The sequence below is a fragment of the Manacus vitellinus genome, unplaced genomic scaffold (assembly GCF_001715985.3).
Source record: "Manacus vitellinus isolate BGI_N305 unplaced genomic scaffold, ASM171598v3 scaffold_4_pilon, whole genome shotgun sequence".
NCBI lineage: Eukaryota > Metazoa > Chordata > Aves > Passeriformes > Pipridae > Manacus > Manacus vitellinus.
The window spans coordinates 21,801,820-21,824,788 of NW_021940604.1; the positions used below are offsets into that span (position 1 = coordinate 21,801,820).

Sequence of the window (22,969 nt, forward strand, 5' to 3'; positions counted from 1 at the left end):
CCATTTATTCTACCTTCAGCATGACTTCAGTGGTAGGGAAAAAACCAGCATAAAACTTCATCCAAGAAGTGCTCTTAAACCCCAGAAAGAGTGTGAGAGAAGCCTATTCTGACTATGGGACATGAAGTTTTAAAGTTTAAAGGAAGCAGAACATGGCTCCCTTTCCCCAGAACAGGTGTGATGATTGCTGACTAAAGGCCTTGCTTGTTGTTGAGAAGTAGCAAGACTATCTTAATGGCTGGAATAAGGGCATCTAAACTTGTGAAATCCTAATCCCCTGACACTGAAGTGAGGTAAATGGAGAGTCTTCATCCCAAAAAAACATAAAAAATTATGATTTTTTAAATTTTTTTTTTTTTATGTTTCAGAGTGAAATTAGGCCTTGTGGTAACTTCATGAAGTTTCATTCTGGTCTTTATACCTTCTTGTGTGGGTGTTTTTTCAACTTTGCAACTTTCCAACTGTAACAAATGTGTTGTCTCACACTGCATATACAGAATTTGGATCTTGCTTCTTACTCATGATCTAGGTTGCAGCATTTGTATCTAAAGGCTAATTTAGTTATTTAAGAATTACATCCACATTGTGTTAGTAAGCTTTTGTGTAGGTCTAGCTCTGAGAATTGAAAATTTTACTGTAGATGGCTTGAACTAGGAAGTCTGAAGGAAAAGAAGAAGAGAAGATTTGTAATATGTCTCTGATAAATCTGGGCTTTCAGGTGCGCTGGGAGAAGTGCTTGATTGTGTCATGGGCCATAAAAGGAAAACTGAGTAACTGCAGCTTTTAGGCCATTGTCTTTCTAATAGGTTTTACATTGAGTTGATAATTTTGTTTATTCTGCTATAGCTGAACCTAGTATAAGAATTTAGAAAAAAAATCTACATCTGGTGTTACAGATATGTTCTTGCCAAAAAGATCCCAAAGAAATAAAGTTGCAGTATTTAGCCAGATTTAGCATTACAGAGAAAGGGACATAATGCATGTTAAGCTGGACTGTATAGTCCTGACTTCAGGACCTATGGTTACAAAATTCCAAAACCAGATAGCTAATGTTCTTCACATTTAATGTTATTTGCAAGTATTCTTCTTACGTGATTTTATGAAGCAAACAGCAGATTCTTTTTTGGCATAATCTAAAGGACCCTGTGTCTGTGGCCTTGGTACATAATTCATCTTTATTTCAGAGGTATTTTCCTCATCGCTGCTGCTGTTCCTTGTTTTAAGGTAGCAACTCCTCACATGCAGTATCCTTTCTGGAATGAAGGTATTTCCTAAGTCTATTCATTATTGCAATCAAACCTGTCTGTAAAGAAATAAAATCAGGTACAGCTCTATCCCCTGCTGTAATACAGCAAATGCTGGAAGAAATTATCTGGAGCAGCAGAATAATTTTATAGCTGTCAAGATTTAATGGGAAGACTTTAGTTTTTACCTTTACAAACAGGCTGTCAAGTCCACTTAGCCCAATCTGTCATAAATTTACTTGTATGAAATTCACAGTTCTCAGTAACTCAAGATACTTTGGAGCCAGTCTTATTTTAGCAATGGCAGCAACCCTGCAACTGGTTGAGGTCTCTGTGAATCTTCATCAGTAAGTTTGGAGTGAGGGTGGCAGTGATTGAAGTTGTACTCTCTTTCTGTACAAATTCAAAGTTTTATTATTATAGGGTAAAGGCTAAATTTTAGTAAGGTTAAGGTTAGTAAAATTTCCAGTGGTCTGTTATTACAGAGATCTTAAAGATCTATCTGTGGCTGTAATGTGAAATAGTCTGTAATTGTTGTTAACAATTAGAAGGTATCTATTCTACAAAGATTTGCCTTCAATTTTCTGAATTAGAAACTACTGGAATAAAGGGAAGAGGATATAGTTAGCTTATGTGTAATGGTGCTGGAATAGCCCCAGTCTTCTCACATTGATATTAAGAGACCTCTACTCCTCACTCCCAGTCTAGTGAAATCATAGCTGGGAAAAGGCATATTTTTTTAATAACAGAAAAATCTTATCAGTGCTTTTAAAGAACTCATGTGGTGGTGGATTTCTTTTAAATTTTTGCTTACCATCCTAACTGTTTTATATTTTGAGTTTCTTATCTGTCTCTCAAAACGAACTAATGTAAATGCATTGAAGTTCAGCATGTATACTGTTGGCTGGAAATAAATTAAGATCAACCTACAGATTCACAGCTTCTACCATTTGTGGCTGGTTGCTGTGTGGATGAAAAGGAGTTGGCTGAATTGCTGACTGGATAAGGCTTGATACAGTTGGAGGATAATAGTAAAAGAAAATTACTTTCCTAGTCTGTTGAACATGCACCTCAGTGACACCATATGGGAATTTTTTTGATCTTGTCGTTCTTTTGGCTTAATGACTATTTCTATATGCATAAAAAAACACTAAAGTGTAAGAATTCATCACTTTTCGGGAAGGATTTTGGTCCCTTTTTCCAATCAGTCATAGACACATTTTTTGGTTCTGTTACCTTTGTAAAGGGCTATGGCCATGTGCTATGTATAGGATTAAATCTATGAGCAGCTTGCAAAAGGTAACCAGTGCTGAACACGATCAGTTTAGTGGCTTGGCTGCCACGTTCCAGATGAGTTTTTCAGTTGGCTTCCAGTTGTGCTTCAATGTCATGGTTTTGCCTGTTCTTGATGGGGGGAAGTTTGCAACTCACTATGATCTGCTGCTGAGTGATTAACTTTATGCTGCCTAGCAGCAGTTAAACAAAGTGATCAGAGCGTAACCAGATACCTGTATGGACATTGTGTTCCAGGCAGTACTGTGAAGGACACTGAACTCCATAGTGTTCCCAGCCTTTGTCCTACAAAGTCACAAATGCTTGAATTCCATTAGTGTTGTCACAAGGGTGAATTGTTGTTGTTTTCTATTACTTTTTTTTTTTAGCTAAGTGTTGGAATGTTTTTATGGTACGCCTTTTTGTTTAAGAAAATGTGCACTTTAATTATTATTTAATTAGGGTATTGTGCACTTAATTTAAGACAGTTATTATTAGTATATACAGTAATGATAATATCTGTATTAACTTATGTGATAGTCACAGTTGTAACTTCAGAGTGATTGAAGTCTTTCATGCTAGTTCCTTGATGTGGATAATTAATTCTCAAGTTGGATTTATGTTAAATTATTTGTGAATTCAAGAGGAACCATCATGGAAAGTTTTAAAATTTGAATAATAGGGATAAAACAATAGTTTGAACCATGTGCTATTTTCAAATCCTCCTATTTTTCTTATGGTCTTGGGCAAGTTGTTTCTAGTTTTCCACTGACTTGTTTGTCGAGTAGTTTCTCATATGATGGGAGGTCTCTGAAGTACAATTGCCATAGTTAAGACAGTTTAGCTCCTTTGAAATGTAATTACTCTAAATCTTCTGAACTGCATTCTTCTAAAGTGAATTTGATACTTTGTTGTTTCCAAAGCATTTGGAAAATGGCAACTGAAAGTGTTACCCAGAAGAAGCAGTAATCATATTTTCATTTTCCATTTTGAATACTGCAGCTGGACATAAACCCCTGAGTACAATTTTTGGGGGGAAGAGAGAGAGGGTTTTGCTTTGTATTGTACAAATTAAAATGTTAACATTAACTTTAGGGATTGCAGAGTTGGATATTTATTCGTGAGGGAGAAAAGCTTAATCTCGAAGACCAAGTTTTTATAATGGAGGGATGTTCTCAATAATTGCTGATATGCATGAGGACCCTTGCATTTGGATGCTGCCTACAGCAACCTGAAATACAGAGATGGGAAGTTTTCAGGAGGGCAATATCTCATATCAGCAGTTTTCATTTTCATAAAAAGTTAATCCCTTTTAAAATAGCATGAGTTGTAATGCTTCTGAAACTAGAAGCCATGTTGATTTTAATGTTTAACCCCTAGTTTTGGAAAGGGGACTTGGAAGTGTAGAGAAACCTAGTGGTGGTGTGACATGGTACTTGTTTTGTCAGGCAAGTTCTTCTGCATCAGTTTTGAAAAGCTTTAATAAAATTTAAGTCACAACCTTTTAAGGTACGGAGTTCCCTTTCAGTTCTCCTTTGCTATATTTTTTGCTCAGAGTAGTCTATGGTCTTGGTCTGTGTCACTTGCTCCCCGCCCTCAGACAAACCCCCACACAGCAGGACCTTCAAGTTAGTTGACCTGTTCCCAAGCCAGTGTTTCTGTGGACCATATGAAAATGGTTACAGAGACCTTGCTTCTGCTTGGCTGTTACCAGCATGGCTGGTCTTTTGCCTCAGACCGGAGCTATGTGGTTTGTTGTTGTTTGGATTTGGTTTTCAAACTTAATCATGCTTGCTTCACTTCAGTAAAAAAATGTATTGATATAGGATCTGTCAGAAATGGATTTATGAAAACTTTCATGCTGTGTAATGCTGTATAATTTCTTGAAACGTGTTCAGAATTCACTAGAGTTTTCCTTCAACACGAAATAGAAAAACTTCCCCGTCTCAAGTGTTTCATAAGAAAATAGGTCTTTAGGGAGTGAACAGTATACTTACCTATCACACACACCATTTGATATTATTTATTGAATTCTTACAAGTGGGCAAATGGCTAATAAAGTACCTATGGTTGGTTTTTTTTTTTTTGGACACGTTATTGAATAACCAGAATTGTGTGTTTCATCAGATTGCATTGGCTGACTTGGTATTGAAGTTTTGAATATATTTCTTTCTTTCTCAAAATATCTTGAGATTACTATTGAATGGGAAATATTGTTAGCTGAAACACCACTTTTGGAAAGTGCTTTAATCAGCTATTATGTCTGCGTAATAAGAACAGTTAACTTTGGAAAAGCATTCATATAGCCTTGCATTTCTGCTGGAGCAAGTGAATGGTATTTAAAGGAAGCTGTGTTTATGATTCCAGAGCTGGTGGTAAAAAAAAGAAAATTAATACATTTTGTCAGATCTAGAATATTATATCTTTGAAGTTCTTTATCCTTGACACCTATTTATTTTAGCTAAGTATTTAACTATTCCTATTTTTGCTCATTGGTCACAAAACCTAGTGTTCTAGAACTATCAACTCAGTAAGTCTGCCTTCTTTTTCCATATGCCATAATACCTTAAGTTGTTGGATTGTTTGGTTTTTGGGTTTTTGTTTTAACATCTTTTGTAATTTCTTGTTTGCATCTTAAAAACCTGCCTGGAGTGGCTGCCTGTCAAGCTCTGACGGGCTGGCAGTGGCAGTGGTGCTGAGCAATGCTGTTGAGGGCAGCGCGTGCCAAGCTCAATCTCTACAGTGACCTTCGATCTGTGAAGGTCTGAGTAACTGGATGCAATGCTTTGCATCGGTAGAACTAGTTCAAGGGTAGCTGTATCAGTGGGGTCCTGTGCCCAGGTAAGCAGATGTGCCAGAAGAAGTATATAATGCAGTGCAGTAGTGACTACATTGCCTTGGGATTCTAGCTGATAGTTGTGCATGGGATTGTTCTGTGCTGCATAGCTTAAACATGACCATAGTTTAAAAGCCATGATCAGTTTTAAATGTCCAGAGATGGTTTTGGTTCTGTAGACAATATAATCTTGTCTTCACGGTCTCAGTAAGTGATCTCAGTTATGGAGTTAATACTTTGCAGTGTATGTAAATCTTCTGCGTAGATAGCAGAACCATGTATAAGAGGGAATGGGCAGTTATTATTTACTCTTTAAAATTTGGACTAATTAATGAAATCAAAAGCAATTTCTTTTAGATAAGGTATGATCTTATTACCTGTGAAGTTACACATTTCTTGGTTCTGCATCTTGAGCTGAGCTCTTCTAAATGACTAATTCATGAAAATAAAAAGCTGCTCAGCAGGGAAAAAAGAAGGAATCTGAATTATTGTGTCAGTAGATCCTGGTGAATTCTGCTTAGGAAGCAGACACGCCCGCTTCTGAAGTTATTCTTGAAATACTTGGTGAACAGCTCTCGTGAGCTGTTAATGCAGTATTTGGCCTGATTTTAGTAATGGTAACTTTTTAGGCTTTCTTTAGCCTAGAAAAGTTTTGGGTGGTGTCCCTCTCTCACCCCAAGTACAGATTTGTAAGTTATGTTTCAAAACACTGTGATATGAGGCTATTTCATTTCAACTTTCAGAGATGATTAAAAGTTTATTAAGAGGAGGGTCCAATCTTATGTTGACTGTTAAGATTTTCATCTGAATGTCTGAATGGGTGAATGTTTTGGGGGTAGTTGCAAAGCTTGTTCTAAGTTGCTGTCCTTCCCATTTCTCTGTAGAAAACTATCTGTGCAGAATGAGAATATATTTATCTTTGCCAGTTCCAAAATAATTTATATCACCTCAAAGTAAACCATTCCTTCACTTTCAGCTGCAGAAGGCTCTGGGGAAAAGAGGCCCTTCAAGCCTGTAGCCTAAACATGCTTGGTCTTGCTTCCTTAGAAATCATTCTTGTACCAAATTCCAAAACACACTGGAACACTTTATCTGCTTGGGAATTTTCCATGGGATACTAGTGTGGTGTTTTCACAGTAGTAGGCACTATCCTGGAATTTCAGGAAGTGTCCTCCAAAATTCTCTGTAGATATATTTGCAGTTATTTGCAGATATTATCTCTTTTTTCAGAGAGAAATAGATACAGGTTAACAAAGCTTCTTTACACAGAAGTTTTTGGTTGGGATTTATAAAGTCTTTGTTAAAAGAAAACTTGCTTTTATTATCAAAGTATAATTTATGCATAAAAGCAGATTGGCTTTTCAACTTCTTGATCCAGATGAAATTAAAATATTTCATTAAACTTGTATTGATGGGTATAATATAAGTTAGAGCTAAACATACTCTTCTCTTTTTTTTTTCTTTTTGTGTATATGTGTGTACAGAAAAGATGAAAAGGAGTATGCACTGAAGCAAATTGAAGGTACAGGGATTTCCATGTCGGCCTGTAGAGAGATTGCAGTAAGTGTATATAAATGAAAGTATTTTTACTGACATTATTACTCAACAGATATTTAATTTTCCTCGCATTAAGTAACATAAAGATTATCTAAATGTTTTCTATAAAGTATGCAAACATGAAAGTTTATTCAGATGTGAGCTTTTTTTTAAAATGCTTTCTAAGTCGTAATTTTCTTTTTAGTGGAAAGGAGTGTTCTTTCCAGGTAATAGTAGGGCCTCTTTCTGGTATAATTTGTTTCTTCTGCTTTGATATGTTCAGAGGGAAATAAATGTGAACTTTTAAATGAAGTCTTATTTTAAAAAGGAATATTTTTAAAATGACTTGAAGGAAAAAGGTTCTGAAAGATTACAGCTACCATTACAAGTCCACTTGCTAAAACTGTAATTTATTTCAGACTAATGGCAGCTTGTTCTTCTTTAGCACCCGAGAACAGTTTGTTCTCCTCATTTCTTATTTGTTTTGCTAAATAGAGAGAAATGTCATAGCAAAATAAAAACCAACTTTAATTGTATTTTTATTACATGTGTCTTAGGAGAAAAAATTGATTCAAAAATTTTGCACTTTGAAACACATTACTGCCTATCATTTCTTCAAATTTGGTAAAAATTAAGTGTTTGTATATGAAGGTAGAATTTGATCTTTAAATGTTTTATTTTACATCTGAAAATGTGCATTACTCTCAAAATTCTGGTACCAAGTAAAATTTTGCAAGAATTTGTTGCATTGCAAAAGACGTGCACTTGCTTGATTAAATATTTACCTTGTCTTAATGTTGCTGTGCTGCCAGCTGTTGAAATGTATGTTAGGATTGTACCTAAAGCTTTTTATAATCTAGCCGTGTTGCATTGAAACACAGCATTCAGGTGTGCAATGCAATTTGAGGCATTAGAAACGCATGATGTCCATGAACTGAACAAACCACTGTATCGTGTTCAGTGTAGTGTCCACGGTAATTCTGTATGAAGAGACTTAACAGATAAAACTGCTATCCTTTTAAAGTGCTTATCACTGTAAGGTCAAGGTCACTTGTGGATTTCAGAGGTGGCTGCATTGCTGTCAGTCACTTTACACAGGATTTACCCAGTGACCTTTCTCGCTAATATTTCTGCCTTTGGAGGAAATAAGAAATCCCCTTTTAACATCAGTACTAGGTTGTATTCTTGCTGCTATAAAATCGGTTTTGACAGCATTGAGGGGTTTTTGTTTCTTGGATCGTTGTTCTTTGTTTTAAATTGTGCTCCTATGCAGATAATGTATGGAATAGTCTGAAGGAAACTTTCCTGTTGTCATGACAGTGGTGTGGTATGAAGCTGGTTCTGTCATACCTGGACACAACAATGTAAGGAAGTAGAGAGTGTCCAATTATTTAAAGTTGATGATACATAACTATTTTGGTCTTGTTTTTCTTTTTTTTTAAAACTATTTTTTAAAATTAGTAAAGCTTTGTACAAAGCCCAGTACAGCCTGTGAATTTTGATTTCTATTGTGTAAGTTACTTGATTACTTTCAATGGTTCATCTGGTAATTCTTGGATTATACTTTACTCTTCTTCAGACATTATTGTGAAACTCTGTAACCTGAGCTAATGGAGCAAATCACCATTTGCCTCAGTGAAATTTCAGGTTGGTCAAATATTAGAAATGTGAAAAAGGTAAAGCTGAAATAGTTGAAAAAGAAATACAAACTTTTTGTCATATAGAAACAAGCCAGAATCAAATGCATTTTCCATACAGAGAAGCAGATTTCTAATTAATGCATCAATAACCTATCTTGTATTTAAAGGCTTAGATAGGTGACAAAGAGGGTAATGTTTACTGATTAAATAAAGATTTTCAGCCTGGAAAGAGGCCATTTAAAAAATGTCATGAGTAGTTCTCTTGACATTCAACCCACCCCTACCCTCTCCAGCAGCAAAACAACCCCAAACCCAAACCCTGCCTTGGAAACCGAGAACATGAAAGGGACACCGGTGTGCATTCAGAATATTTTAATAATTCTGTAAACTGAAGACACTTTACAATATGCTCAAGAAATATATTACTGAACTAAAAAGTGTTCAGTTTTGCAGTCCAAGACCATCACTTTGCATGTCCTATTTCTTAGACACTCAAAATAATATCTACTGGCTAACTTTCCCTAAGACAAAAGGCTCCTCTCTTCTGACGTTGCAAATTTAGTTGGTCTGTCTTTCCTTTGGACTTTGAGAACCATGAAACTTCTCTTACCACCATTCATATGAGCTTTTCCTGAAAGAAGGCATATGGCAGTGAAAACATCATTTAGGCAGTTGGTTCCTGGGGCAAGTGATTGTTACTTCATTTCAACTGTAGGGTGATACTTGCTGAAGGATTCCATATTTCAGCCAGTTCTGTTGTCTTGAATATGAAAGTATTAGAAGGTATTCTTATACATCAAAAGACGTGTGTGGGGAAAAAAAGCTAATTTGTTCCCTGTAACTCAAGTTTATTCTGAAGATAACTGAAATGGCAACGATTTCTATGTTCCTTTTATGAGGCAGATTATTGCTTGGCTTAAGCAACAGCATGTTTTGAAGAACAGTGGTGTAAAATATGAATGAGAGTTATGAAATATAGAGTTTCATTTTTAGATGATTATTTATTTAATGAAAATGACATCTCTTTCAGCTCAAGACTTGAATTAACTCATTTTGGAACTTCTGGTTGGGGGAAAGGAAGACTTTTATTCAGTTATGCTGCTTTCACATTTTATGTTTTGCTCCTTACCTTGTCTAAGTAATTAGGTAGGTTTTCTAGAACAAGTGGAGACAGAAGCAGCAGACCAGAGTGGTATTATTTGTTAGGGCTGTTTTTCTCCTGTGAAGTATCCCGATCTTCATTTGTTCTGTTAGAAACAAATAGCTATAACTTTAAAAGTCTGCAAACAGCTAATGGTAATGGAATTTTGTATTTCTTTATCAAAAAACCACCAGGGAAATACAACTTTATCTGAGATTTCTTGTCCCAAAGGTTTCACTTCCTGTGAGAGTATTATCCAAATTAATTCTACTACTTTGCTTTTCACCATCAAGAGACTATAGACTTCTAATTGTGGATTTTGGGAAAAACTAATTCAGAATAAAGAAAAATAATAAGCTTTTTCTTAATCCGTACCATTCACTAAGTACTTAGTAAATGTCTGGATGTGTAGCCTTGTCATGGTTTGAGAGCCCCAAAAATCCTTGAGAGTGGAAGAACTTCAGTGCAATTGTCATTACTGGCTTATTTAGCTGATATGATGCAGGTCAGAATCTTAAGTGAATGGAGCATGTCAAAAAGCAGGATCACAGCCCAAACTTTATGAAAGCAGACTTGAACCTCATCTTGGAAGAATTCTGTTGAGATACAGCCCTGGAGAGAAGAGGATACAGGAAAACATGTTGGTATTCAAGGATCAGATTCAAGAAATCTCCATCCCAAGAAGTAGGAAAGCAAGCAAGGGCAACAGGAGACCTGAATGGATGAACAAGGAGCTCCTTATTGAACTTGGACATAAAAAGGAATCAGGAATTCCTTTTGGAAGCAGGGATTGGTAATACAAGAGAAGTATAGAATTGCTGTTTGATCTTGCAAGAGTAGGGGTTAGAAAAGCCAAGACCGATGTGGAGTTGAGTCTGGCAAGGGACCTGAAGGGCAACAAGAAAGGATTCTACAAGTACATGAATATCAAAAGGAAGACTGGGGAAAATATGAACCTGCTGCTGAATGGGTACAATTGGTATGGAAAAGGCCAAAGTACTCAATAACTTCTTCTGCCTCATTCTTTACCAGTAAGGCCAGGTTCAGAAATCTCATGCTCTTGAGACCAGAGAAAAAGTTGAAGGAAAATTTACCTTTAGTGGAGGAGGTCCGGGTTAGGAAGTGTTCAAACTGGACATACACAAGTCTGTGGTGCCTGATGAGCTGTGCCTACAAGTGCTGAGGCAGCTGCTTGGATTTCATTTTGAGACCATCCTCAGTTATCTTAGAAAGATAATAGTGAATGGAAGAGAGCAAATGTCACTCCTGTTTCCAATGAGAATCAAGGGAACTACAAGTTGATCAGCTACATCTTAGTCACTGGGAGGGTGCTGAAGAAAATCCTGGTGGAAACGATTTCCAAACCCACGCAAGACAAGACAGTGATTGGGCATAGTCAGCCCAATCGAAGGGAAAATCATCCATAACCAATCTGTTAGTCTTCTACGATGAGATGCCTGGCATGGGGAATGAGGTGAATGCTGTAGATTGTTTATCTCGACTCTACTGAGGTTTCTGAGGCTGTCACCCGTAACATTCTTGCAGACAAGCTAACACAACCTGCAGACAAAGATGACTACTACTAAGGGTTTCATGTGAACCAGTGACTTGAATTAGGTCCTAGATGCTGTTTGGTCAACTCCTGGTCCCTTCCAGCTTTTTACCCACCCTTGCCAATGAGAACTTCCCCTCTTCAAGGATAAATTACCAACTGTAACCATCTGCTCTGTAAATAGTAATCTTAATTCTAAAATTCATTTGGTTTTTCTATAATAGGGTGTTTTTATAGATAATTTTTTTTTTCTGTAGAGGAAGAAAATGAGACTAGGCTGTTGCAGATGATTTAAATGGGAGAAGTAGAGCCAAAAACCAGTGTCATTGCTAACCTAGCCTTTTTTAAAGAATGCCCTAAGTGCTGCAGTTTTGCCCTGTGTGAATGTTGGGTCTGGGACTTGTAACCATTTTAGTTGCCACATCCTGTGCCTGTGTGTACTGTTTTTTAGTGAAGGCTGCTCTTTCTGGGAGGCCTTTAAATGTTGCCAGTATGCTGTGGGACACTAGTGGGAGCATTAGTTGACCTTTGTGTTCATACTTGCATCTATGGGTACAGGCTAAAATAAATTTAGACTGTAATGTTAAACGAGTTGCTGAAAGCTTATTTGAACAATTTAGAATGCACAAATTATTCTCAGGCCTTTTGCCTACTGATGCAGTGTATGTTACAAACTGCTAGAGGGTACAAATATTTTGGCATCCTCAGTTTCTGAGAGTGGGCGAAGTTTTAGAAGCCTTGCAGGTTAAATGATTGGTCTTTGTAACCTTTTTGCATTTCTCAGCTTTCTTGAAGAAGGCTCTGTCTCACTGTATTTATATTCTTTTCTGCCTTCCTGCTGTTTGTGGCCTTCCTTTGTATGTGGACAGCTCTTCTGGGGTTGTGTTTCCCTCTTCTTGGGTTTGGGAAGCTGTGGTGGTGTGGCACTGAAGCTGAGTGGAGAAGGTCAGCCAGACTTAATGTCTCCATCTTGAAGCACTTGATGCTTTTACTGTGTGTTTCTCTGTGGTGCTGCTGGCAGCAGGGACATTCAAGGGGACATGTTGTGCCTTGCTGGTAGAGCTAGTAATGCTTACATACTTTTACCTCTGTTGGGTGCTACATGTCATTTGCAAGCTGCTCTCACCTCCCTGGTTGGAAACCACTTAGTCAAATGAGCTAAACATGAAGTTACTTAATTTGAGACTGTGGACCAGGCTGACCTTCTAACCTGTTTGACCTGTCTCTGCATCTCTTAAGAGTGCAGAAAAGATCACCTGTACAGAAATGATGGTAACTTTTCAGTATTAATAAAACACTTAGAAGATTTGTAATGCCATCAGTTCTCTTTTAATGAAGTTGCATAGATTTTTATAGTAGGTACAAGTCTCTGCTTCAGCTGTATTGACCTTTTCTTTGGCCTTGACTATCATAGCAGCTTGCAGTACTTACTGCTGTGTAGACCCATGTAGGCCTTGGTTCCTGGCTTTGTTGAAGGCAAGATTAAGTAAAAAAATGCTTTAAAAAAGTCTGTGTCCCTGAGTACATTTGCTGTAGGAGATTCCTTTTGAATATCAGGGCTTCTTTTCTCTTGCCAAGATAGAATAAGTGAGTAGAATATTTGGCCACGTAAAATCTTCCCATAAATTCTCTACTACCTAATTAGAAAAGATTGTTAGATTTGTTTGTGGAAACTTTGAAACTCTACTCCCCTTTTCAATAGCTGAAGGTAGTGAAAGAAGTGAAAAAATGTTTTTGAAGGGATTTTTATTAGAGAGCTAAGGCATGTGTTGGCTAGACGTGCCTGTGCATTTTGATTTTATAAGTATGAATCAGCTGGAAAAAGGTTTTTGGTTCAGCTACATGACAACTCATGTTTTGCATGCCATAGGAAGAATAAGAGCTCTCTGCATTACATAGTTTAATCTTGTATAATCTGTGTAATTTAAATGCTTTTTGTGTAAGGGAGTACTTAAATTCCTGCTTTGGTTATTCGTCAAAAGGATTCTGTAGACATTTTCTGTCTTTTTTTATTTTATTGTACCTGAAAGAACAATTAACTTCATTAAATGAAAGTATTACATAAGTAATAAATATGTGGAATAAAACAATTTTTGTTTAATCAATTAAGTTGACTTCTTTTATATCAACTCATAAATACACTGTAGTGTTTATGAAAAAGTTTGAAGCTTGAAGTACAATTTTTTATCAAGTAATCGTAACAAAAGTAGAGCATCATCTGAAGAGGCTGGTCGACTCTGTTGTCTTACTACAGCTACCTCCTTCAGCAATTTAGCAACAGTAAAAAAGAGCATGCAGAGAAGAAAGGAAAAGAGAAACACTGCTTTTAGATATCTAAATGCAGAATTAAAAACTTTATTTCTTTTCATACAGAGGGTACTTTCCTTTACTTGAAGTTGTGTCTCTGCTCAAAGTGGGAGAGCAATATCAGCATATCAACAGCAAGTATGTTAAACAGAAAAGGAAAGCCTTTACTGCAGTCTAGCATGATATGAGCCAAAGAAACTTCTCTATGAATTTGATACTTGGCATCAGTTAGGATATAATCCACATGCCCAGTGCAGCTGACTAGGGAAAAATGGGTGTTCAGTGCTATTTAGACTCAATTTTTCTTTGCCTTGAATTTGTTGTTTGCTTCAGATTCTGAATATTCTGAGAACATAAAAATGCAAAACCAACTGACGGTGCCTTTAACAGAAATGAAAAAAAAACAAAACCAGACCTCTCCAGGTTAAGCTGTAGACAGCAATGCACTGAAAGCAGATAGCTACTTTATCACTCAGTTGAAGAACAACAGAATTGCAGATAATGCAGAGAAGACTTTTTGAAATATTTATCTGCAAAACTTAAATACTTACTTCAAGATTGCTTGTGTTTGTATATGCACAAATGAACATATATGCTCACACGTTTTAAAGCTTCAGTTGGAATGTTTTGTAAATTTTGGGTTCTTTTCTGAATTTGTGTGATAAACTTTTATTTTTCTCTTCTGTTTCTCATACTTTCTTTAGCACTGAATATTTTCCTTATGTTCCTCCATTTGTACTTTCCCTGTAGTCAATTAAAATTAGTTTCTATATGTTTTCAGTTTATTCTGTGTGGAGTTGTAAAATTGTTTGAATGATATATTCACTTCACATAACTAGAATGTGTCTTTCTCTAATTTAACATTACACTGACTATTTTTGATGCCTCAGACTGAGAGGTGATGGCATGGGTTTTTAGGTGATGGATTCTTTTTAAGTTGGGACTTCAGTCTTCAAATTCTGTTACTAAATTGCCCACTTAATTCAGCAACAGGCTCACATTTTCTTGTTCAGCCTTTCATAACCAATGTAGTAGCAGAAGCTCTTGTTTCCCTCAGCATTCCTTGCAAGTGTCAAATCAAGGTGAGCTTCAGCTCTCCTGACACCATCCCTGCATGCCTGGGCAATGTCTTTAAACTCCTCCCGTGTAGCCTGTCCCTGTTTGCACCCCTCTGTATACTTGCATTTAAGCTCTGACAATCTGCTTAGCCAAGCAGGTTTCCTACTTGTATATTTTAATAGACCTGCCAGTTTTCCTGAACTCCTTTGCTCTTCAGAGCTGGTTCCTGTGGCTGCCTACCAGTTCCTTCAATAAACTGAAGTTTGCTCTCCTGAAGTTCCAGGTCTGTGCTCTGCTACTTGCCTTCTTCACTCAGGATCTTATAATCGAAGAATAATAGAATGACTTGGGTTGGAGGGGGACGTCAAAGATCATCTAGTTCCATCTTCCTCACCATGGGCAGTGATGCCACCCACTAGATCAGGTTGCTTGGGACCCCATCCACCCTGGCCTTGAACACTTTGAGGGATGGTGCATCCATGACCTCTCTGGGCAACCTGTTCCAGTGCCTCAACCACCCTCACAGTAAAGAATTCCTTCCTAACATCTAATCTAAGAAAAATCTCTCCTCTTTTAGTTTAAAATTGTTCCCCCTTGTGCTATCACTATCTGCTTGTGTAAAAAGTCCCTCTCCTCCTTTTTTATGAGCTCCGTTTAAGTACTGGAAGGCCACTGGAGAGAGATCTCCCTGGAGCCTTCTCTTCTCCATGCTGAATATCTTCGAGTGTACTAGCTAATGGTTGCTACAGCCAAAGCTGCCTTTGATTGTCACATCTGCAAATAATTCTTGTTTTAGAATTATTATAGAACAGCTGTGTGCTACCATTATTGGCCCTTCCAGTGTGTATATCAAGAAATTGTTTGTGATAGCCTCCAAAAGTTAACTAGGTTCCTTGTGCCCCGCTGTGTTGCCTTCTCAGTGGATGTCAGGGAGGATGTCTTGTAAGAATGAGGGTTTGTGGGTCAGAGACTTCTCCCAGCACAATGTCATTTTTATGAGTCTCTCCAGTGTTCCTCATCCACAAACTGCCTGAGAATTCTTGGTGCACAGGGAGTCTGTGAAGCAGAAATGAAATGTTATTAGTAGTGCCTAAACTAGATAAATTAATACAGAACAGAGATGGCTGGATTGAAAATTGAATATCAGCGGGAAAAAAATTCTAGGAATTTGAGCAAATATTGCTTTTTTCATTCCATTATCTGGCATTGCTTTCAGCCCTGTATATGGATAAGTGGATAGCGTTTTTAGTCTGCAGTTATATTTTAGTCTGCAAGTTTTTGTGTGCGAGTTTTAGTCAGCTTTGTTATTTGAAGGCAAAATGTCACCTTACCTTTGACTAGAACTTTATTCACTTAATTGAATTTCATTATGTTAGCAGTTTCAGTGTGGTGTTTTTCTGTGGTAAGCTGGAAAGTAGCTCTGTTTAAATACAGTTTCTACTGTATCTTATTGAGATTTGTCTCATCTCTATGTTGACTTGAGATGTTATTGTATGGCGGTTTTAAGATGCAAGGAGGCTTTCCTGTCTCTAAACTGTAGTCAACAGTCCAATAGTCACTAAGGAGATAGCCTGGTGTCTTTGATTCTGTGATGCATCTTGCCCGTAGACTTATGGTGTGAGGTTGTTGCTTAGTTTGCATTTTGGTAAGAAGGTGGGAGCATTATAGTAATGTTCTTGGCTCCATTTGGCCATCTGATTGGCAACATGTTTCTGCCTTGTAGAAGGAGCATCGTGTTCATCCTTCCTATGTCACCAACAGTGTCAGGATGCTTCCTGAAACCTGTTGCCTATATGTAGTGCATATACAAAATTGTGGTTGTAAGTATATGCCATGGGTATACTTGACCTTGAGCTTTTTTGTATGCAGCTACCTGAGCATGCTGAAGTTAATGTACTTCAGACTGGCTATACTTTTGGAAAAAGTTATTAGTTTTCTGAATATGCAAACAGCATATTGAAAAAAGCTATCAGTAGAATAATTTTGATTGGAGGCCGGCCGTTATGAAATAGTTATGAAATCTGCTGCCAGTTGTTGAAGACGTTTGAGAAAGTCTCTGCCTTTTCCTTCTGTGCTAATGAACTTATTCTATCCCATGGCCCATGCAGAGTTTGTTTCTCAACTGTCATTGTCTTTCCATATTTTCTCTTGCTTATTAGATTACTTTAGTTTCTTTTTTACCTCAGTTGCCTTTTGTACTATTTCCCTTGCTTTCCTTTATCTCCAGATGCCTTTAATATTTACAAGCAGTATAGTGATTTCCTGTCCACTAGCTGTGTCTTGAATCCATTTTGGTTTGACCTCTCTAAGTTTCCACCCTAAAAAAGCTTCTTATTACTGCAATTAATGGTTTCTCTCTGGTAAAACTCCAAGGTTTGTTCAGTATCCTCATTTGCCTTAGTATCTTTGCACTTCAGACTAATAGTTATTTCTTCTTTTTTGACATGTTATATTTGTTCTGTATTAGTGATTTTGTTCTTGCCTAGGTTTTATTTAGTCTTTTTTTCTGAGGATGGGTGATCTTGCATCTTTACAGTCTGTCTCTTAAGTATTTATTATACTTGTGGGCTAAAAAATACTTTACTGTTACTAAATTGTCTTTTGTACTATTCCACATCTGAAATTCACTGAACTTTGCTCAAAGCCTTGCGGTCAAAATAAGTAATTCTACTGTGATTTTATATTTTAATCATTTTCAGCTATCTCAATTGTTCAGATTTTCAGTTTAAGGCCAGATGTATTATTTAATTTTTGCTACTTCTGGGCTTCTCAAGTCCAGACCATTTTCAAGCTTTTATTTATCATCTTCAGTACTTCTAGAATTCATGTTTTCATTTTCAACACAAATGGGCCTGGAAAACAGATCTGTAGTCCTCTCTCAATGGGATTATTTTCGTACAATCAGAATGGTTTGGGTTGGGAGGGAAATTAGAGATCATCTAGTTCCAACCCCTCTGCCATGTTCAGGGACATCTTCCACTAGACCAGGTTGCTCAGAGCCCCATCCAGCCTGGCCTTGAACATTTCCAGGGATGGGGCATCATGGCTGCTCTATGCAAGATTTTCCAATGCTTCACCATGCTCACAGTAAAGAATTTCTTCCTTATGTCTAGTCTAACCCCACCCTCTGTCTTTTTAAAGCCATTCCCCCTTGTCCTGTCACTACGTGCCTCTCTCCAACCTTAACGATGCTATGATTTTGGCTTCTGTGTTCATTGGTCCTCCATCACATGCACGCACGGGAAAAAAAATAAATCCATCCATCTTGACGAGGCACACAAAAGAATTTGTCGTTTGGTGTGCTTCATTGTTGTTAATATTTTATCAATATTTATAAAACTATGATGAGTTTGCTAAGGCAACAAAAGGCATCTTCAAAGTTTGATCTGCTGCTTCTCTCCTAAATTTGGCTGGAGGACACTAGTGAGTGCCAGTAAGGGATGAGTCCTTGTGGTGCTTGAATAATTCCAGTAATCCAGGGGGATGGCAGTGAAGGTGACTCTGTCTGCACCACATTCAAGGGGATTTCTAGATTTGAAGGGTCTTGGTCTCAGAGTAACCGTAAGTAGCAGCATTTTCAGCTTGACAGCTTGGCAGTGGTGGAAACTGGCCGAATACAAAGCCTCAGAGTGACTGTTGCTTGGCTGAAGGACAGTAACACAGCTGTTGCCTTTAATGCATATGGAAGTTGGCTTCAGTATATGTGATCTAATAAATGTGGGCTTAATGTTAAAAAGTCACAGCATTCAGTTGCATTGGCCGCGATGAGGGAGTGGTGGGGAGAGTGAATATGCAGTGTGGCTTAGGTTGATATTGCCCTTTTATAGTGCATGGTGCTCAGAAGGATTCTGTTGTCTAGGTAACAGGGTCTGTACTTCATTTCTTAAGAAAGATGGAACAGATGTTCCTGCAAGAAGCAACCAATTATCACCAGTGAGAATATTGGCAGTATTTAAACTAATTGCTTTGTTGTTGCAATTCATATGCTATGAATAGTAAAGAAAATTTAAAGGCAGGAATCTTCATTGGATGGCTTTTCCTGAATGAGGTTTTAAAAAAATATTTATTTAAAAATATTACAAAATAGCACTCACTCATCAGTGTGTCTTTTCAAGCTTCCATTTATCACTGCATTTTCTTCTATATCATTCAGTCTTTTTATCTGATATTTGTAATGTCTCTTTCGTGATCGAGTCCCATTGCTCCATCACATCTGTGTCACATCATATTAATTTATTTTGTTTATTTAAAATACCTAAAAATCTGAAGGCAATAGGGTAAAAGGATGCTTGCAATGGAATAAGACACTGAGGGGCTTTTCTGTCGTGTAAATCTAAGATTTCTTTTTTTTGGTGGCACAATCCAGGCACAGCAACTTGGATAGGAACTGTGCCATAAAAAGCTGGGGCAAAAAGGAAGCCATACAGACAGGTGTATGTGTGAAACCCTCCTATGTGCTGCTTAAATGGGGACATAACTTGTGTGGTGGTGACAGTGGCAAGAAAGTGAGTAGAGCTGAAGGGGGGACAGCGTGGAACAAGGAGTGCCTGAGCTCTCCCACTGCAGCACTCAAAGGCAGCGTGCCTTGTTTTATGAAACTTTGTGCTAAAGTAATCTCATGTATAAATTAAAGTGTTTATTGTTTTCATGGATGTAGCTTTGTCAGCCTGGAAGATTACTGTAGTCCTTACAGCATCGGATGTGTTCTTGTCTTTTATAAAGAGATCTAGGGGGAGGTGTGTATGCAAATCCATTTTTATACCTTTGGGATAAAATCTGATGTTGGGCATTAAATAAGAAAAGAGAGCACTGGGACTAGATTCTCAGGGCACTGTTTGTGAGTCCTTAGCAAAGCTAAGCCATAGCATTATGCATTTTAGACAAAAGATCTGGCCCATTGCCTGAACTTTTCCATGGTTCTTGCCAAATATAAAAGGCAAATATTCTGTTTTTTAGGTAAGGCATTGCAAAAACATGGCTTTTGTCTTGGCAGTAATAGAATAAAGGAAGAATCCTTGACCTACTCTCTTTTTATCGGCTCTGTTAAAGGACATGCTGTTTTGATTTTTATCTAACTGTGGAAAATGTCATAATGAGTGGAAACGAAGTGCATGTTGCACTTTTTGGATTATTTGGCTGAGTTATCCTATTGTATAGTAGTGACATGTTGATTGGAACAAAATGTCTTACTACATTCAGTTATTTCAATAACCATTGTAAAACATTTGCAGTCTGAGGAGGAAAAAAAATATTGTTTCTGGGGTGTTTTAATCCTTTGTACCAGGCTACTTGCATGTAACTTGTAATCTTTTACTTGTTATCCTTCCTCTGACTCTGGCTCCTGGCTCACTTTCTGTAAACTGTTCTGTGTTAGTTCTCAGTAATTTAATGCAGATAATGCATCCAGTCACTTAGCTGCATGTATTAGCTTATCTTTGCCTCTTCAGTCAGGAGCAATACTGCTTCAGTGTTTGTGTTCACTATCAGGTATGCTCTTTCACTGTCCTTTTCAATCACTGTTGTCTCTAATTTCTATTCCAAACCTTTTCTTTGTTATATGGTTTATCCTTTGTATAGTATCCTTCATATTCTGTTGCTCAGAATTCCTTATGATATCTACTGTGTAAATATTTGTGACTTCTCATTTGTGACTTCATTCCTGCTTGCATTTCTTCTTGATACACTTTTTTATTCTCCTTGTTTCCCTATTTTTTCACAGGGTCTGTCAGCAGCAATATTTACTGCTTTTACTGCTTCTTTTGTATTCTAGAGTGCTTATAATACAATCTTAGCTTCTGCAGATTTTTCAGCTACTTTCATGAGAGTTTTCTCCATTTTTACAGTTTAATTATATCACATATTGCCAGTCTCAGGTTCTTTTCACCTCCCTTGACACACACAGTTAGCTCTCCTCTTCTTCTGCCATTCCTTTTCGTACAAATCATTCTGACTGATTTTATTCCCGGAGGTCATGCTCAAAGGATAAAAGAATTTGACAAGTACTATATATTTTTCCATTTTCTATCCTTGGAAATAGAAGCTACTTCTTTATGCTGCTTCTTTTCCCTGCAGTGGTTCCTTTGTCTTATGTCTCGCTTTTTTCTGCTTCTTTCTGACCTTCTGCTCACAACACAGCCTGCCATCTTGAGTAACCTCACTGTCATGGGAACTAGTGCTTAAAAGAGGAGAACAAGAGGCCACTTTTGCCAGAGGGTTGGTGGGCTTCTGGACTTTGTGCCAAGGTTGGGTTGTTGGGCCTCTGGACTTTGTGCCAAGGTTAGGAGAGGTGTTTGCTGAATTGCACACATTTCTGTGTGTCTCTCCCCCCTTGACACTTTCCGTATTTGCCTTTTGCTTTCCCTTCCACTACTCTTTGCCTTAGTCTTGTTTTTCCTACATAGTTCATTCCTTTTTATACTTTTTTTTTTATTTCCTAGTCCTCACATCACCAACACCATTTTTGCCGCTCTTCCGCTTTGCTAGGGTCCTCTGCTTTTTTTTCTCCTCTTCCCTACTGTTTCCACAACCAGTTGCATTCCTCACCTCTGATGTACTACTGTAGTCCATGTATCCCTGTCCCATGGTCTAGGGTCTTTCTCCAAGGTCTCACTTACCTGCTCACTTCTGATTCCAGCTCTACCATTCCTCCTGTTCATGGTGTTTCTCCCTGGGATGGTTCTCCTGACTGGTTTTTCTTCACCTTCTTCCTGCTGCTCCTCTTTCTGTAGTGAGTTTCATGTCCATTGCCCTAGAAGAAGTCATCCTTCTCCTCAGGACTGAGCTAAGCAAGAGAAAAATGAGGGAAACTCTCTCCTTTGTTTTAGTGCCAGAGCTCTGACCTGCGTCATTTAACAGCTCTAAAGTTCTTCCTACAGAGTATGCTCAAATAACATTTTTTTTTTTCCCCAAGGGAAAGTGAAGCATCAGATGGCAGTTTGATGATAAAAAATTGCTTAGCCTGGCTTTGTTTCTTTGCTAACCTGTGCAGAAGTGCACAAGATCTCATAATACTGGGCAGCTTGTGTAATAAAATTATGTTTACATTTATCAGCGTTGAATTTTAATGTAGTGGAAATGGGAGAGAAACTACCCTACCTATTTACAGTGATGGCTTCTTGAACAATCATTGCTTTAGTACAGGTTGAGGGTAGAGTGAGAATCTTTGAATCTTTGTCACTCTTCTTCTGATAAGCTCTCCAAGTTTAAGAGCACACAAAAAAGCAAATTCAAAGTCACTAGAATGACTTTCAAGTGAGTTTCTAAAGTCAAGACCTGAGAGCAAACCAGACTCGGTCAACCAAATAAATCCCTGGTGTGTTCGGATGTTGAGTGTCTTTGTGCTATCCTGATCTCTTTCCACCTCAGAAAGGACACAGTAGCACTAGAAAAGGTAAAGAAAAGGGGAATCATGAAAGTTGGGGATACAAACTACTTCCTTATGAACAGAGACAAAATAGACTGGGAATCTGTGGTTTGGAAGAGAGGGAAGCTGAAGGAAGATGTGGGAGGTCCAAAATCACAGACTGAGTTTATAGATGCACATAAGTGAACTGTCATTTTGGCTGGGATTATAAAAATGTTATGTGCTGCTGCTAATTGCATGCTTAATGAAATACTGGAAGAGTTCTGTTGCAGGTCTGGAGAGTGACTTCCAATTACTCATTTCTGCATGTCTGGGACAGTGTCTGCACTCAGTTCTCAGGAAGAAACTCTATCCTGAGTGTTTGTGTTACGATGTTTTCAGAGCCTCATGGCTTTTGCTGCCTTGGGCAAAAATTCAGTTCACTACCCATGTGCTTGCAGTAGAAGTTACTTTAGAGAAAGGTAATATTCAGTGGAAGATAAATGCAGAATGCCATGTGCTTAACCTCTTATGTTAGTAAATATTAACCAGTTACCAGTTTCTTCATCTTATTAGCTACTATTGTTTCAAAAGCTCTCTTACAAAGTTGATATTGTTCTGAGTCCTTATGAGTTGCCATAAGAGCATATTTACCATACCTTGTTTCTATTTTTATCTCTTTGCTCACCACATTTTTAATTTCATTAAGCCACCTTTTCGAGCCTTCCTGAACTGTATCCCTCCTTATTGAGGGAAATACTGATTTTGCTGCATTCATTGTCTCATTGAAGAATTTTTCATATATAATAGAAGAATGAGGAAATAGCAGGCTTTAGATTGCAAACTGACTTTTTTTATCCAGTTGCAGTCTGATCCTGAGAGTATGAGAAGAATCTTGTGGTAGGCGTTTAATGACTTGGGAGACTGCCAATGAACATCTTGTTTTAGCTTGCTTCATACATTAGGTTTGTCTAACGTGTGGCTAAAGGTTACAGAAAATATGGGTAAAAAGTGAAAACCTACAAGCAAAAGCAGAACAA

General features: G+C 37.6%; 1 protein-coding gene across 1 annotated transcript in view; it reads left to right on the forward strand.

The window, feature by feature from the left end:
* Positions 1-1,544: 1,544 nt before the first annotated feature.
* CDK19 (cyclin dependent kinase 19) overlaps positions 1,545-22,969 on the forward strand; it is a 104,536-nt gene continuing 83,111 nt past the window's right edge. The window contains exons 1-2 of the mRNA XM_029962745.1: positions 1,545-1,591; positions 6,837-6,912. Coding sequence (XP_029818605.1) covers positions 1,545-1,591; positions 6,837-6,912 — 123 coding nt within the window. The remainder of the gene's footprint in view (positions 1,592-6,836; positions 6,913-22,969) is intronic.